The sequence below is a fragment of the Prionailurus bengalensis genome, chromosome D1 (assembly GCF_016509475.1).
Source record: "Prionailurus bengalensis isolate Pbe53 chromosome D1, Fcat_Pben_1.1_paternal_pri, whole genome shotgun sequence".
NCBI lineage: Eukaryota > Metazoa > Chordata > Mammalia > Carnivora > Felidae > Prionailurus > Prionailurus bengalensis.
This window is the reverse complement of record NC_057346.1, coordinates 15,265,870-15,283,324: the sequence shown is the minus strand read 5'-3', so window position 1 is coordinate 15,283,324 and position 17,455 is coordinate 15,265,870. Positions and strand designations below refer to the sequence as shown.

At 51.0% G+C, this 17,455-nt stretch overlaps 1 protein-coding gene across 1 annotated transcript in view; it reads left to right on the top strand.

Annotated features, from left to right (window-relative positions):
- DSCAML1 (DS cell adhesion molecule like 1) overlaps positions 1–17,455 on the top strand; it is a 348,705-nt gene that overhangs the window by 284,400 nt on the left and 46,850 nt on the right. The window contains exons 12-14 of the mRNA XM_043579447.1: positions 5,014–5,213; positions 5,831–5,927; positions 6,564–6,692. Coding sequence (XP_043435382.1) covers positions 5,014–5,213; positions 5,831–5,927; positions 6,564–6,692 — 426 coding nt within the window. The remainder of the gene's footprint in view (positions 1–5,013; positions 5,214–5,830; positions 5,928–6,563; positions 6,693–17,455) is intronic.

Genomic DNA, 17,455 nt, shown 5'->3' with positions numbered 1-17,455 from the left:
CACTCCAGCTTGTTAATGTCCTCCGTCGAGTGCCCTGGACGAGCCCTCCTGTTTCATGAGTCACCTGGGGCTGTCCTTGTGATGCTAAAGAACTGGGGAATCTCTCTCCCAGCATCTGCCATCAGTGTTCCAGCCCTGTGTGGCGAGCTTCCCCTCTCCCATCGGCCCGCCCTTCAGATACACTGGGGTTTCCTAGTGGTGTGACCGTAAGCAAATCACTTCCCTGTATGGCCTCAGTTTCTTCGTTTGTAGAACAAAGGGTCTGGGTCACTCAGCAGGAACAAAGCCAAGTCACCTGTGTAACTTGAACTCTTCTCATTGTCCCACGTTCAAAAAGTGAAAAAAGAAACAACTGAGATTCATAGTAATAGTTTGCAGTTGACTCTTGAACGATGCAGGGGGTAAGGGTGCCGACCCCTCAAAGCAGCAAAAAAATCCGTATGTAACTTTTGGGTTCCCCAGAACTTAACTGCTAATCGCCTACTGTTGACCAGAAACCTTACCATTACATAAACAGTCCATTAACACATACTGTGCATGTCGTGTGTATTATAGACTGTGTCCTTAACAATAAAGTCACCTAGAGAAAAGAAAATGTTATTAAGAAGATCGTAAGGAAGAGAAAATACATTCACAGTGCTGGACTGTATTCATTTTTTAACATCCGCCTATAAGTGGACCCATGCAGTCCAAACCTGTATTGTTCAAGAGTCAACTGTATTTCATTTAACTCAGTGTCTCTAAAATATTAACGTGTAACCAGTGCGACATTCTTGAGGATACAGTTTACATTATTCTTTTTCTTCCTACGTTTTCGAAGCCCAGTGCGAGCGGTACATTCACAGCACATCTCAGTTCGTGGGAGCCACATTTCAAGCGCCCAGGAGCCACACGTGGCTGGTAACTGCCGTATCGAACGTTACTTGGGTTCTGCAAATCTAGGTGTCTGTGATTCTGTGGAATAGTCTGGCAAGTGACATCTTAAGAGGTGGATGCGTTTATCTGGGGCTTGTCTTGGAACAGCAGAGGGAGGGGCCTGAGAGCCCTGGGATGGGAATAGTGCCCAGGTTTCTCCAGCAGCTGCTACGTGGCAGGCCCTTCACGTATACGGACTTATCGGCCCCCAAAACAACTCTGCAGGGAGGTGGCCTGTCTTCATACCACAGGTGGTGAACCTGAGGTTGACTCTACTGTATTAAAGGCTCCATACTTGGTGAAGACACAAATAGGGCCCACGCCTGCCTGGCCCCCAACCCCTTCAAGCTGGGTGGGGGGGGCCACAGAAGAGCTTCCTCTTCTTAGATGGGCTCCTCTGAACATGCTCTGAGCTTTGAGGCTGTGAGGAGAGCATTGGGTTGTACTGAGCCGATACTCACTACAATAACCGTGGTTGAAAGGAACCCACCCCCGCCCCGGGGCTAAAGGACCAAGTGGGCTCTGAGACTTATCCAGGATCTCCCGAGACCCTCTTTTCTCTAATTGCCCCCATGTCTGTCTCTTAAAACAAACATGAGGGGCGCCTGGGTGGCGCAGTCGGTTAGGCGTCCGACTTCAGCCAGGTCGCGATCTCACGGTCCGTGAGTTCGAGCCCCGCGTCAGGCTCTGGGCTGATGGCTCAGAGCCTGGAGCCTGTTTCCGATTCTGTGTCTCCCTCTCTCTCTGCCCCTCCCCCGTTCATGCTCTGTCTCTCTGTCCCAAAAATAAATAAACGTTAAAACAAACATGATTGGGAAGTCTCCCTGGGGTGGGACTGCCATGTACAGATGCATAGGTTGTGCACTGCTCAAAGGTGCAGGGCCTAAGGGGCAAGTGGAGCCTGAAGCCCAGGTCTTTTCCCACTGGCCAGACTATGGTTCTTGGCACCGGGTTGCATCCAGCCAGAGGGGTGCCTTTATAATCCCCACACATGCCCTGGACAGGCTAGGGCAGCCCTTCCTGGAGAACAAAACAGGGATGTGCTACAAGTTTCTTGATCTGGTGCGGAGCTTTGAAGTGCTCCTACCAGAAGAAGATTCTTCTTTTCCTCCGACTTCCTCAAACCTCTTCTTCTCCAGGAAGGCCTCAGGGCTTGGCCCACTCAGGGGTCCCCGGCCCCTGTCTCTGGCCATTCACCGTGGGGCGAGCAGAGGTAGCCCATGTGCCCCTGCCCCCACACCCCTGCATTTCAATCCTTCAGAAAAAAAAAAAAAATGGAGGCATCTGAAATGCAAGGCCTGACTTGTTGATGTAAAATCTCACTCTATATTCTACCCAGGTTTATACGAGTGAATTATGCAAATCTTTGATGGAAAATATTCCTCCACACATCCTTGAGAGTGTAAAACCTTAGTCAATAATTCATACACGGATGTCTCTGACTGCAGGCTTTTTCTTCATTATAACTTGCACCTCGTTATTTGTCTTTCGCGTTTTATTGTATATCCTGGTGTAATGCTGTGCATTATAAAATTTATCTGCTTCGTTATTTGATGAGCTAGGGCTGGGGATTGTGCTCGGAGGCTGGTGCAGGGGCCAGGGGCCAGGGCTGGCTTCAGTGTCAAGTCCCGTAAGACAGAAGGCGGAGAAGGTGGCTGGCTGCATCGTGTGACTTCTGGGACACCAGACACTGCCCTTCATCCCCCACACCTGTTTCAAATGTCTCCTCACCCACCGACTGGTGTCTCAGGGCACATCATCGTTAGGGCTGCATGGCATCCTTTGTCCTTAGAAGTCAGGCGACCCTGGAGAGTTGCTGGGAAGAACTTTGAGTAGGTCTGTAATACTGGAGGGTATTGCAGGGAGAGGGGCGCCTGGGTGGCTCAGTCAGTTAAGCGTCTGACTTCAGCTCAGGTCATGGTCACGCGGTTCACGGGATCGCACTGTGCTGACAGCTCGGAACCTGGAGCCTGCTTCAGATTCTGTGTCCCCCCCCCCCCCCCCAGCTCGCTCTCTCACTCTCTCTCGCTCTCTCCATTTAAAAAGATTAAAACTGGAGGGGAGAAAAGTCCTGAGGACACTGGGAGGGAAAGAAAAGATCAGCCACTGACATGGAGCAGGGACCCGGTGCCCCAGAGGGCAGCTGGGGGGTGTTGGGACAGAGACTGGGAGCCGTCTTGCACGGTTGCCCAGGCAGGCCATTGATGGGGTATGATGATGAGCTGGGTCTCTGCTCTGCAGAATTCAGTGTGGGGAGGGGTCTTCTTCCCACCATGGGTGGGGGTGGGAAGGTGGAGTGATGTCTGATTCTCACTGTCAACCACTGCCAGCCCAGTCTGTGGGCTCCTGAGTGGCTAATGGGCTAACGGCATCCCGCAGACGAGAGCCACTGCGTCCTGTACTCAGACAGGCAGGTTTTCCCAGAAAGGGGGTGAGGAGAAGGCAAGGGCAAGGACAGTCTTGCGGGTGCATCACACCACTTTGCTTCCTGGGGTCTGCCCTACGTACGGCTGTCTCTGCTCTAGCAGGCCCCATGGCCTGGGGTCCGCATCTAAGTCCCGCTGTGTCCCGTATGCATTTCCCCAGCATAGTACTTGCCATCCTGTGCCAGGATTGCTAGTCTTGTCTGTGCTCACCGCTACCATGAAACTCCTCGAGATCTGGTTTGTCCTGTTCACTGTTGGAACCCAGGACAAAGCCCGGCACATAACAGGTGCTCAATAAATACTCGTTGAATGGATGGATGGCGCCTCCCCAGATACCCTCAGTCAAAGGTAATTTCTCCTAATACCTCTGTGCGACACTGCTCAGATCCTCCACATTTTCATGGGGTTCCTGCAGGTGTGTGTCCCCCTCCCCTCTCCCCCTCCTTCCGAGAGGCAAGGACCCTGTCTCACAGCGTGCGTGTCCCGCAGGCCTGCCACAGTGCCACGTAATGGCATGGACGCTCAATGCATATTTGTTGACTTGGAGGGAGGAGAGTGGGGACAGGATTTCCCTGGCAGCCGAGACCATCCTTCCCTCTGCCCGGCCCCTCCTCCTGCTGCTAGCCAAGGTGCTCAGGCCCAGAAGAGGGTCAAGATCTAGACGCTTCTTTTCAGGGCACTGGGAGGGGCCTCCTGATGGCCAGCTGGGGCCTTGGTTGCTTCACGGTGATTTTCTCAGCTCAGCGGGGAGGTGGGGAGAAACCCGTTAAAGCTGCTTGAGAGACCTTAATAATGGCGACGCTCTGCGGGGTTTTGTGTTGCATTTTGTTTGGATGAACAGGGGAGCTTCTCAGCTGTTCGAGAGGAGTAAACCGGCTGAGCCTGAGCCTTGGAGAGAGCCTGAGCCATGCACACAAAGCAAAGGCCCCCGTGCTTTAGAGTAGGGTTCATAACTAACCTAGGGTCCGGAGACCACCCCCCCCCCGCCCCCTCAGAAAGTCCATGGATCTGATCCAAGGGGTCTAGGAATTTGCATAGGAGAAGAGAGCACATCTTTTTTCCCCACCAACTTAGAGCTGGCATGTAGCATTTCCTTCCATGTTGAATATAAGCAACAAACCACAGCAGAAGCAGCACCCGAGCCCCCCCCCCCCCCCCCCGGCAGAAAGCCACAGGTGCTTTCGTACCCCACCTCTCGCATTTATGCTTATTGCCGTTACGGAATCGTGCTGATGTAACTCAGCACTAGACAGCATTTGATAAAGGGTAATAAAAAACCCCACATATTGATATGTGATATGCTATGTGAAAAGTTTGCCTTTGGAGGCTTTTAATATTTGTATAGCCATACTTCAACGTATCTGGTTTCCTTTGTAGTTCTGTATATATTGTGCGTTTTAAAACACGCTGAAAAGGTGTCCGCGGAATATAAGAATCCCTGGTGAAGAGAGAGGCCACGCCAGCCATGGGTGGGGAGGCGGAAAAGGAAGATAGGCAAGCGGGGTTTCTGACAGCCCCCCACAACTTTTGATAGACCCCGTCCCTGGGGCTAAGGCGCTCTGCAGGGGAGGGGTAGCGGGGGCGGGGCCTCTGCGCAAGGCACACGCCCCTCCCCCAGGCTGGCCGCCCCCCTCCCCTCACTGGGGCCTCCTGCACCTCCTCCCCTCCCCAGTCCCGGCCATGATCACCTCCCACCCCAACACCACCATCGCCATCAAGGGTCACGCCAAGGAGCTCAACTGCACAGCCAGGGGTGAGCGGCCCATCATCATCCGCTGGGAGAAGGGGGACACGGTCATCGACCCCGACCGAGTCATGAGGTACGCCATCGCCACCAAGGACAACGGCGATGAGGTTGTCTCCACGCTGAAGGTGAGCAACCACGCCCCGGTCTCAGGGGGACCCCACTCTCTGAAAGTGGGGAGCCCGCAATTTTACCGCTGTATCTATTGGAGGTAGATGGGGATCTGGGAGCCCCTCCCCTCACCCCAAAAAGCACCTTCCCTTTCCTACCTATTTCCCTTCTTCATTGGGGAGCCTCTACCTTAGAACCTCACTATGCCTCCTTCCTGACAACCCTACAGCCATTAAATGTGTGGAACCCTCAGCCCTTCTCCCTTTTCTGGAACCCCTGGACTCCATCCTCCCTCCCGGACCCCTCCGCTCCTCCCTCCCTCTGGGACTCCTCAGTCCCTCCCCTTCTCCTTCGACTTTCAGCCCTTCCCTCCCTCTTGAGATCCCCTCAGCCCCTGTCTTTCTCCCCCTTGTGCCCCCTCAGCCCCTCCCTGCCTGGACTCCTCCACCCCTCCATCCTTGGAACTTTGAGAGAAGAGGAGCCCTTGACAAAGCCCTTGTGGGTCCCTCTCCCAGGAGAGGTGGCCTTGCTGCCCCCCCACTAGAGTGAGCGCCCTTCAGCAGACCAGCTCTCAAGCACTCTCCCCATTTCCTCCCTCTCTCCCCATCCTCCTGCCCTGCGGGCCACCTCCCAGCTCAAGCCAGCTGACCGTGGGGACTCTGTGTTCTTCAGCTGCCACGCCATCAACTCATATGGGGAAGACCGGGGCTTGATCCAACTCACTGTGCAAGGTACCTGTGCCCCACCGTTCCCAAGCCCTTCCCCAGGGAGCCAGCTGCCCGCTGCCAGCTCCACCTCAAGAACGGGGTCATCACCCACACCGTGGTGGAGGATGATAGAAACCAGCCTCTGAGAAGAGCCTTCCTACGCTCTCCCTTCCGGCCAGAGCGGGGCAGTAAGGGCCCTTCCAGGCACACTTCGGACGGCAGGGTTTACACCAGCCACGGTCACTGTAGAACGCACTGCTGCTTCCAGAAGTGGGGGGCATCTGGGTTTGTGGCCCCGGACCCGGGAGGAGATGAGGGCAGGGAGAGTCAAGCCGGGAAAAGTTGAGAGCTCTTCACGGAGGACAAACAGACTCTCGGGTCAGGGGGATCCCTGCAAGAGGGCCTGCCCTCCCACCGGCCAACGAAGAGAAGGGGAACAAAGCAGGAGACCAAGCTTAGGCCCCACTCTGCCTCTGAGCCCCACCGCTGGGCCTCCCCCTGGCCCACCTTGCCCTGACCCCGGGTTCAGAGCCCATGGGAAGACCACGGCTGGCACCAATTCCCCGGGACACAGCAGAACCCTGGCCTTCTCTGGAGATAGGCAGGAGGCCATGCTCTCTGCTGCCGTCCTCACTTCTCCTTCCTTCTGCCGCTCCCCAGAACCCCCTGACCCCCCAGAGCTGGAGATCCGGGAGGTGAAGGCCCGGAGCATGAACCTGCGCTGGACCCAGCGATTCGACGGGAATAGCATCATCACGGGCTTCGATATTGAATACAAGAACAAATCAGGTAGGGTGAAGGCTCAGCCTACGGTGGCCCTGTGCCCATGCCCTGTCCGTGCCCCCCCCCTGTGGGGGAGTCCTTGGGCCTCAGAGCTGCCCATCTGAGACAAACACACCAGCACCCACCAGGGCACAGGCCCTCGTCTCTCCCTAAGGGCAGGACTCTGGTTGGGCTAAGAGCTCTGTGAGAGGGGCGGACGATGGGGCAGTTAATGGGGAGGGAGGAGCGTCAGTCCCTTCTTTCCAGGACTGTCCCTGGGCCAAGGGCGACAAGGTGGTCTGACTTAAAGCAGCTGAAAGGCCCGGAGGCAAAGGGCTATGGGCTGAGTCTGTGGGGTCAGAGACATCATGGATTTGGCTAGTCATCTGGACACTCCTGGTTTGGGATTATGGGAGTGCTTGGGGGTCAGAGAGCTGGACCTTGGTGGTCTGCGGGGGACGGGATCCCCTGGAAAAACCTAGATCTAAGTCTTGTCCTCCTGGTATCCCTTCAGAGCCCTCCCCTGGGACCCTAGCTAGCACCGATGAGGCCGTGAAGCCCTGCGGAGCAGAATGACAATGGGCCCCCAGGTCTCTGGGGAAATGGGGGACCCGTGGTCAGGTGGCAGGAAATGGCAAAGAGGGGGCCTCAGAGGGGGCGAGAGGCCTGGAGTGGACCGAGCCACAGAGTTGCCACAGGGGCTCATGCTTATGTCTGTTTGACTCTCTCTGGAAGGTACGTGAGAAATGGGCCACCGGGGTTACCCCCGAGAGGGCGCCTGGGTGGCACCCACGTGGGAATGCGAGGCAAGCCTGCTTCTCACTCTGGCTGCTTCTGGACCTTTTGCGTTCGTTTAAGCCTTTGTCAGCTTTTCAAAAACAATTCAGAAATGGGAAAAGAGAGCCTGGAGAACTCACCCCTCCCCAGCCCCCTTTCCTCTGCCAGCTCCAACTAGCTTTCAGGTCTTCGTGTAGCTCCAAGGTTTTGTTTCTCCTGGGGGCTTCTAGACCCTTCCTTAGCACAGCGCACAGTCAGTGGCTGGCTGGGTGTCCTCTCCTCGGGAAGGACCAAGTCTCAGTCCCTGCTGTGTTCCCAGCACCTGGCACACTGCCCGCCACGGGCTTAGATGCTTGGCAGATGGCTGCTGAGTGAGTCAAAGTGAGACCCAGGAAAGCAAAGTCAGAGTTGCATATTCACCTCTTGAGAAGCAGCTCCGTCCGTGACACCAGGTCAGTCATCTCCGGTACAGGTTTCTCCAGGGAGGCGCCCTGCCCTTGGAAGCTTACTGGCTCATTGGGCAGAAGAGTCAGGCTGCAGCCGGCCACCCAGGAGTCCATCCCTGAGTGTGGGAAGAGGGTGACAGAGAGGACTGGCTGCCACTATCAGAGGCACCGGGGAAGGCTCTCTCTCGTCCCTGCAGGTGCCGCATTGAGAGCTAGGACTTGGGGGTTGGAAGGTGATGGGCCTGGGTTCGGGGAACGGGGAAGGGCAGAGCCCGGAGCAGGTGGAGTTTACCGCAGGGAGTGGCCTGTCTAGCACAGGGCTCTTGGATACAGTCCTTGGGACTAAAATGTGTTCTGGGGCCTCTGGGCTGAGCTTTTTACTTTGCTGGGGAAGGTCACTGAGAGCCACTCTCGATGAGCTCCCAGAGAGAGACTTGGGTAACACGGCACCCTGGAAAGATACATCTGGCGTCCGTGGAAGAATGGGGTTCTGGGAAGTGAGTGGGAGGCTGTGGCTGGGGAGAGGTGGTGAGTGGCCAGGCCTCAGCAGAGATGCGGGGCACGAGGGGAGAGGGAGCTGACTGTGTCCATCTCACACGTCAAGACCTCCTGCGGCTGCCCCGGGAGAGGGTGGGCCTGTAGGCCCAACCCCCGTATGGCACTGCCCGCTCCGTCTCCCTGCCAGGTTGCTATGGCTGGCGGGGCTCCGCCCTGTCATTGTCAGAGGAGGGGAGGGGAGGCCTGGGCTGTCACTCGCACCCCTCCCCGACTGTCCCTTGCAACCGCCTCCCCGCCCTCCTCCCCCATGCTGCCCCATTGCCTGCTCCCCCTCCGCGGACCACTCTCTAATGTGTGGCAACCTTTCCCGGGGCCCCGCTGAGCAGGGCAAAGCTGAGAACATCACACATCTGGAGAGCAATGCAGGAGGAGAGAGGGGCAGGAAAGATGCTATCTTCAGAGCACATCCATGCCTTGCCCAAGCCCCTCCGGCTCTCCCGCAAGATGAGGGACTGCCATAGCCTACCCCCAAGCTGGGGGTGCCAGGATGGGTGGGCAGAGTGGAGAGGGAGGGGTAATGAAGACGCTCCCTTCAACAAGGGCTTTGCGCCTAGGAAAATAAATCACAGGATCAAGAGCGGGGGGATGCCGGCTGGTCCTTTCCCCTACCTTAGGGTTGGACTGCTCCTTCCTGGGGGGACGTCTGTCCTGGCATTTAGGAAAGGGGTTTCTGGGGGAGCTGTAGGGAGTCATCCCTGGCATCAGGCAGAAGCCATGACCACAACACAGCTTCCTCGTCTATAAGGTGGGAACGGCAATGCCTATCTCGTGGGATTGTTTTGAGGATTAAAGAGAAGGCATCTACAGGGGCGCCTGGGTGGCTCAGTTGATCGAGTTCCCACTCTTGATCTCAGCTCAGGTCTTGATCTCAGGGTCGCGAGTTCAAGCCCCATGGTGGGCTCCATGCTCGGTGTGAAGCCTGCTTTAAAAGAGAAAGAGAGAGAGAGAGAGAGAGAGAGAGAGAGAGAGAGAGAGAGAGCGCATCTAGCACAGGGCTGTCGTAAACCTTTAATAAATGTGAGTTCCTCTCTCCCTTCTAACTCACATACCTCATGTGGCAATTTATAGTCCTATGGGACTCGCAGGCTGAAATATATGTCTGTCAGTCAGCAACATGAACTGAGTGCCAATAATTTTTTGCAGAATCATGCAGCAGCCATGTGGTAGGGAAAGAAAAAGAAATAGAGTGTTGCCCTTGAAGCTTACAGCGCAGTTGGCGTGAGAACATACACTGCGCGCGCACACACACACACGCACGCACACACGCACACACGCCTTCAGAATCATTACAAAGCACTATCCAAGCATGTGTAATACTCCGCAAACAGTATTACGTGATAACTGAAAAAGGTATCCTAGGGAACAGATGGGTGACTCAAAGGAAGGAGGGAGCTGTGTGTGTGTGTGTGTGTGTGTGTGTAAGTAGATCTCTTTCCACACAAGGAATAGTAGAACAAGAACAGTTCTTGAAAGCAGAAGACTTGGGTTGACCAAGCATCAGAACTGTGTGATCTTTAGCAAGCTACTTTGGACATCTCTTTGTCAAATGGAGACAATAGCGTGTAATTCTCAGAATGGCTGTAAGGATTAAACAAGTGTGGAGACTTACGTGGAAGCACTTAGCACAGAGCCTGGCACATCCTTACCCTCCACGGGTCCCTGTCCTGTCCCTCTCTCTCTTCCTCCTGCCCTAGACCACCCCCAGGCTGGGTCTCCCTCCCTCTCTCTTCCTCCTGCCCTAGACCACCCCCAGACCAGGTCCGGACCAGCTGCTCCTGACCCCCTCCTTTGCCTCAGTTTTGTCTTTGCCAGGTTTTCTGCCATGTTGCTCATCGTGCTAATTTTCCAAGGGAAATTACCAAGTCTGCCCTTTCTAAACCATCCCGCTCACGCTGACTTCTCCTGGCCCCGGGCAGCAGAGTAATAATACATGAATGCTGAATGATAAATAGCACCATCCACACAAATCTATCAGATGGCGCTGTGCAGTTTTAAAAATGCAGACACTACATTTCATTTCTGTTCCCCAAGCAAGGAGTAGGAATGGGTTCTTTGAGGATGGCCCTCCAAGCCCAGAAGGCAGCCTCCTGGTGCGAGCTGTCGGCCACTGTGGGGTGAGCCAGCCTGGTGTGTGCTGTGATGTTCTGTGTTAGCTGGAGTGTGGCTGTGAGAGGGACTGATGCTGGGATGTCGTGTGCGGTCGTCGTGACCCAGGGAACCTCTTCTGGGTGCTGCAGAGAGATTGCCATGGGTGGGGGTGGGGGCGGGGGCTTAGTGCTGTCATGCAAGGAGAAAGTCAGAGATGCAGAATGGATTTGTTTCCCAAGTGCAGGCAGCTAAATGCTCCGGATGTGGCTTTTGTCCAAGCTGCTCTCCCTCTACAGCAAATGTGTCTTCTGAAAGACCAGAGGCTCCAGGTCCCCTCCCGGCAAGCAGTCCACAGAGTAGAAGGCGCTGACATCTCCCCAGCCACTTCCTTATTTTTTAAGAAGAATATTTTTGCATCAGAAACCCTTTGATGAAGAAAGGGAGAGAGCGCCCTTAATGAAATATGTTAATCTGGGTAAGCCAGGCTCATATGAAAGGGAATATTAAAACAGACAATATTCGCCAAACCCAGCTCAGTACTCAGAGCTGAAAAGGAAAGAGAAGAAAATAGGGCCCCTAATTTCAGCTATTCAGGGTCAGAGAGATGGCAGTGATCAAGTTTGGAAAATCAGCTAAAGGCCTTCAGATTTGACTCTGATGCATTAGCCTGAAAGGGCTGTGGGGAGAGAGTTTTTATGCCAACATCAAAGATGATTTGGGAACACAAGGTCAAATCCACCTGCAAACGACTGGTAAAAGCAGAGAGAAAGGGGCCACTTTCTGGGACCCTCCAGGCCCCAACCCTTCTGTGATTGGCGGCCTAGTGTGGCAGGGAAGGGAAAGGCAAGGCGGGGTATTTATTGTGACTACAAAATGCAGAGGAACTCTGAGTCCAAAGTAAAGGACACACAGTGGCTCGGATCTAACACCAACAGTGGGTTTTAAGTGCCCAGCACATGCCAAGTGGAGACAGGCAAAGCTTTATACATGGCTCCCGCCTTTAGGGAGCTTAGTGTCTCCTTGGCCAGTTGCTACTGAAACAGTGAGCCCTGTGCGGCAAAGAGGGCTGTAAATGCTGTAGGAGTTCAGACGAAAAGAGTGGAGAAACATGGAGCCCGAAAGGTATACACAGGCCAGATGTTGTAGGGCCTGGGGTCCCGAGAAGAAATTTTGTTTTTGTCCCAAGAGCAAGGAAAAACTATTGGAGAGTTTTATGCAAGGGGACAGCAGTATCAGATTTGTGTTTGAGAAGACCACCCTCAGGGCCGGGACAGTGTTCGGCCAGCAGAAAGTGCTTGATCCTATTTGTGGGGTGAAGGATGGCTTCAGTGTGTTGAACACATGGAAGGGGGTGCACAGTAGGTTCTGGGATGTTGTTTCCCTGGTCCGAGGGGGAGGTGACAGTGGCTTGGCTGGGGCGGGGATGGAGATGGAGAGAAATGGAGAGATTTAAGAGATACATGGGACACAAAAGCTATAAGACTTCATAGAAGAGTCCAGAATAACACCCGGCACACCGTGCGCCTATTTCCTGAGGTGCGGACGTGAGGAAGGTGATGGGTTTATAGGGGGGATGGTCAAGACTTCTGTCTTGGACATGTTGAATGTGAGCTGCCTTTGAAACATCCAAGAAGAGACGTCAAGTAAACAGTTGGCTGTAAGAATCTTGAGTTCAAAGGAGATGTCCAGCTGGACACAAATCTTCACGTTATCTGTGTATAGATGGAAATAGAAGCCAAATATGGGGAAATTCTGTAAAACGAAAGAAGTAAGACCTAGGATGGACTGGAAGAACTCCATCTAACCATTAATGGGAGGGTGGGAAAAATGCACCTGCAAAGCAGAGAGAGGAAAAATAGCCCAAGACGTAAGAGAAAAGCCAGAGAGTGTTTTTATCAGGGAAGCCGAGGAAAGAGTATGTCAGGAAAAGGGAGAGGTCCAAGTGTTGAACACTCCCGAGAGGCCAGGTGAAGAATTGGATTTGGTGACGTGGGGGTTGCCGATGCCACGGAGATATAGTGCCGATATCATGGGGGTGTGAAGAGTAAATGGTGAATGTTTACGTTGTCCAGCACCACACCTGGTGCATCACAAGTGCTTGGGAAATATTGGCTCTTCTTCTCCACTAGAGTCAGCTGGTGCACCCCACCCCCACACTCTCCTGTGGCCCTGCTAAAGCCAGCAGGTGCACACAATCCACGCTAGGGACAGCCCTTGAGCATCTGGGTCTGGTGGCTAGGCAGGCTTATGTTTCTAGGCCCCATGGGTCTGAAACAATCAGAGAGACAATTCTTGGCAGGCTCTCACCCTCAGGACACTGCACAGACAGCAAACTAAAACACACCCCAGCCTTCTTGTGGAAAGGACCTATTTACTTGTCCTAGAGCTTCAGCCTAAAGGGCAGGCTTCGGGTTATGACACATCCTAAGACTACCGAAATGTTCTAAGAGAATGTGGGCTAAGGGAATGGCATCCTTGTGCTTTCCCTTGGCCTCACTACAACATACCAGTACATCCCAGGAAGGAGCTCATACACTTGTCTTGACTTTTGCAACTATTGCCAAGGGGACACCTCCAGATGGCCTGGTCTGGAGGCCAGCAGGGTTTGTGATTGCGGTCCCATTGGACAGTATGTATTTGTATACTTTAAAAGCTGCTGTCTAAGAATCTGGCTTCCAATCAGCCTGAAAGTCAGCAGGTGCTAAGATCCCTCCCTCTGGAACACTGACAGGTCTTGGCACACCCTCAACAACTGGGACCGATCCAGAATAAATCAGGCTGTTTAGACAATCACAAAGGTTCAAGAGACAACCAAGGGCTAGGGCAAGATTAAACAATATGGTTCATCACCTACACAAGGCCACTCCTTCAAGACAAGGGGAGGTGGCTATTTTACCTAATGCACAGAAACAAACACAGAGTCAAGCAAAGTGAAGAAACAGTGGAATATGTTCCACATAAAAGAATAACATAAAACTTTAGGGGGAAAGAACATAATGAAATGGAGGTAAATAAATTACCTGATAACCAGTTCAAAGTAATGGTCATAAAGATGCCCGTGGAACTTAGGAGAAGAATGGATGAACACAGAAGACTTCAATAAGGAGACAGAAAATATTAAAAAGTACCAAAGAGAAGTCACAGAGCTGAAGAACACACCAGGGGGTTCAAAGCAGACTAGACAAAGCAGAAAAAAGGATCAGTGACCTGGAAGACAGGGCAGTGGAACTCTCCCAAACAGAGTGGCAAAAAGATAAAAGAATTTTTAAAAGTGAAGATAGCTTAAGAGACCTGTGCAGCAATATCTAGCAGAGTAACCCTCCCACTACAGGGCTCCTGAAGAAGCAACAAATGGGCAAGAAAATGTATTTAAAATAGTAAAGGCTGGGGCGCCTGGGTGGCGCAGTCGGTTAAGCGTCCAACTTCAGCCAGGTCACGATCTCGCGGCCCGTGAGTTCGAGCCCCGCGTCAGGCTCTGGGCTGATGGCTCAGAGCCTGGAGCCTGTTTCCGATTCTGTGTCTCCCTCTCTCTCTGCCCCTCCCCCGTTCATGCTCTGTCTCTCTCTGTCCCAAAAATAAATAAACATTGAAAAATAAATAAATAAATAAAATAAAATAATAAAGGCTGGGGCACCTGACTGGGTCAGTTGGTAGAGCATTGGACTCTTGATCTTGGGGTCATGAATTCAAGCCCCGCATTGGGTGTAGAGCTTACTTTAATAATAATAAAATTAATAATTAAAATTATTTTAGTTTGATATTTAACTATTATTTATTATTTAATTTATTATTAATTAATAATTTTAATAATAAATTAAAAATACAAAAATAAAGTAATAATGGCTGAAAATTTCCCTACCTTGGCAAAAGAAACAAACATCCAGATCCAGGAAGCCCAGAGAGTTCCAGATAAGATAAACCCAAAGAGAGCCACACCAAGACATATTATAATTAAAATGTCAAAAATTAGGGGTGCCTGGGTGGCTCAGTCGGTTGGGCGTCCAACTTCGGCTCAGGTCATGGTCTCACAGTTCATGGGTTCGAGCCCCGCATCAGGCTCTGTGCTGACAGCTCGGAGCCTGGAGCCTGCTTCAGATTCCGTGTCTCCCTCTCTCTCTGTTCCTCCTCTGCTCATGCTCTGTCTCTCTCTCTCCTTCAAAAATCAATAAAAACATTTAAAAATATTTTTTAAAAATGTCAAAAATTAAAGATAAAGGGAGGATCTATAAAGCAGCAAGAGAAAAATAACTTGTTATGTACAGGGGAAAGCCCATAAGATATTAGATTTCTCAGAAACTTTGCAGGCCAAAAGGGAGTGGCATGGTGTATTCAAAGTGCCAAAGGGAAAAAATTTCCAACCAAGAATACTCTACCCGGCAAGGTTATCATTTGGAATTGAAGGAGAGACCAAGAGTTTTCCAGACAAGCAAAGTTAAATGAGTTCATCACCACTAAATTGATCTTACAACAAATGTTAAAGGGACTTCATTAAGCTGAAGAGAAAGGGCACTAAATAGTAACAAGAAAACATACAAAAGTAAAAATCTCACTGGTAAAGGTAAATATATAGTAAATATAGTGGGTTAATCACTCATACGGCTAGTGTGAAGGTTAAAAGACAAAAGTAGTAAAAAATGCATAACTACAATAATTAGTTAATGGACACACAAAAAGATGTGAAGTGTGTCATCAAAATTATACAACAGGAGGAATAAATAATATAGAGTTTTAGAATGCATTCAAACATAAGTTGCTCTCAGCTTGAAATAAACTATTATATATATAGGCTATTCTGTGTGAGCCTCATAGTGAAAACCTAGGTACACAAGAGAAAATGAGAAAAGAATTTAAGCACAGCGCTAAAGACAGTCATCAAACCACAAGTGAAGAGAGCAAAAGAAGAAACAGAAAGAAACTACAAAACAGGCAGAAAACAATTAACAGAGTGGCATTAGTAAGTACATACTTACCAATGATTATAGGCATACATCGGAGATGCTTGCAGATCACCAAGAGAAAGCAAGTCAGATGAACGTTTTGGTTTCCCAGTGCATATAAAAGTTACATGTACACTATTCTGTAGTCTATTAAGTGTGCAATAGCATTCTGTTTGGAAAAAAAAAAACTATGGACCTTAATTTTAAAATAGTTTATTGTAGGGGAGCCTGGGTGGCTCAGTCAGTTAAGCCTCTGACTCTTGATTTCAGCTCAGGTCACGATCTCATGGTTTGTGAGTTTGAGTCCCTCATCTGGCTCTGCACTGACAACACAGAGCCTGCTTGGGACTCTCTCTCCTCTCTCTCTCTGCTCTTCCCCTGCTAGTGCTCGCCCACGCTCTCTCTCTCTCTGTCTCTCTCAAAATAAATAAACATTTTAAAAAATAATTTATTGTAAAAAAAACCCTCATACTATCATCTGAGCTTTCAATGAGTCATAATCTTTTTGCTGGTGGAGGGTCCTGCCTCAATGGTGGTGATGCCTGCTGATCAGAGTGGTGGTTGCTGAAGGTTGGGGTGGATGCAGCCATTTCTTAAAATAAGACAGTAAAGTTTTCCACATCAGCAGACTCTCCCTTTCACGAGTGATTTCTCTGTAGCAGGTGATGCTGTTTGATAGCATTTTACCCACAGTAGAATTTCTCTCAGAATGGGCATCCAGTCTCTCAAACCCTTTATCAGCTAAGCTTATGTCATATTCTAAATCCTTTGCTGTCGCTTCAGCAGTCTTCAGAGTGTCTCTCCCAGGAGTAGATTCCATCTCAAGAAACCGCTTTCTTGGGGCACCTGCGTGGCTCAGTCAGTAAGCGTCTTCGCTCGGGTCATGGTCTCGCGGTTCGTGAGTTCAAGCCCTGAATCAGGCTCTCTGCTGTCAGCACAGAGCCCGCTCTGGATTCTCTGTTTCCTCCCACCTCTCTCTCTGCCCCTACCCTGCTCACCCTCTCTTTCCCAAAAATCAGTAAAACATTTAAAGAAATTTAAAAAAAGAAACCACTTACTTTGCTTCTCCATAGGAAGCAACTCCTCATTCATTCAAGTTTTATCCTGAAATGGCAGCCATGCAGTCTCCTCTTCCTTCAGGTTCCGCTTCTGATTCTAGTTCTCTTGTTATTTCCACCACACCTGCAGCCTCTTCCTCCACTGAAGCCTTGAACCCCTCAAAGTCCACGCGAGGGTGGCAATCAGCTTCTTCCAAATTCCTACTAATGTTGATATTTTGACCTCTTCCCATGAATCACAAATGCTCTTGAATGGCTTGTAGAATGGCAAATCCTTTCCGGAAGATTTTCAATTTACTTTGCTCAGATCCATCAGAGGAATCACTATCTGTGGCAGCTATAGCCTTATGAAATGTATTTCTTAAAATGATAACACTTGAAAGTCGAAATGACGCCTTGATCCACGGGCTGCAGAAAGGATATCGTGTCAGCAGGTGTGAAGATGGCAACCGTTGTACATCTCCATCGGACCTCTTGTCAGGTGCATTGTCATTGAGCAGTAATATTTTGAAAGAAATCTTTTTTTCTGAGCAGTAGGTCTCAACAGTGGGCTTAAAATATTCAGCAAACCATGTTAGAAACAGATGTGCTAGCATCCAGGCTTTGTTGTCCCATTCATACAGCATAGGCGATGTAGATTGAGCATAATTCTTAAGGGACCTAGGATTTTTGGAATGTTAAATGAGCATTGGCTTCAACTTTAAGTCACCAGCTGCATTAGCCCCTAACAAGGCAATCAACCTGTCCTTTGAAGCTTTGAAGCCAGACATTGACTTCCCCTCTCTAGCTATGAAAGTCCGAGGTGGCATCTTCCAATAGAACAGTAGAAGGCTGTTTTATCTACACTGAAAATCTGTTGGTCAGTGTAACCACCTTCATTAATTCTCTTATCCGGATCTTCTGGATAACTTGCTGCAGCTTCTTCA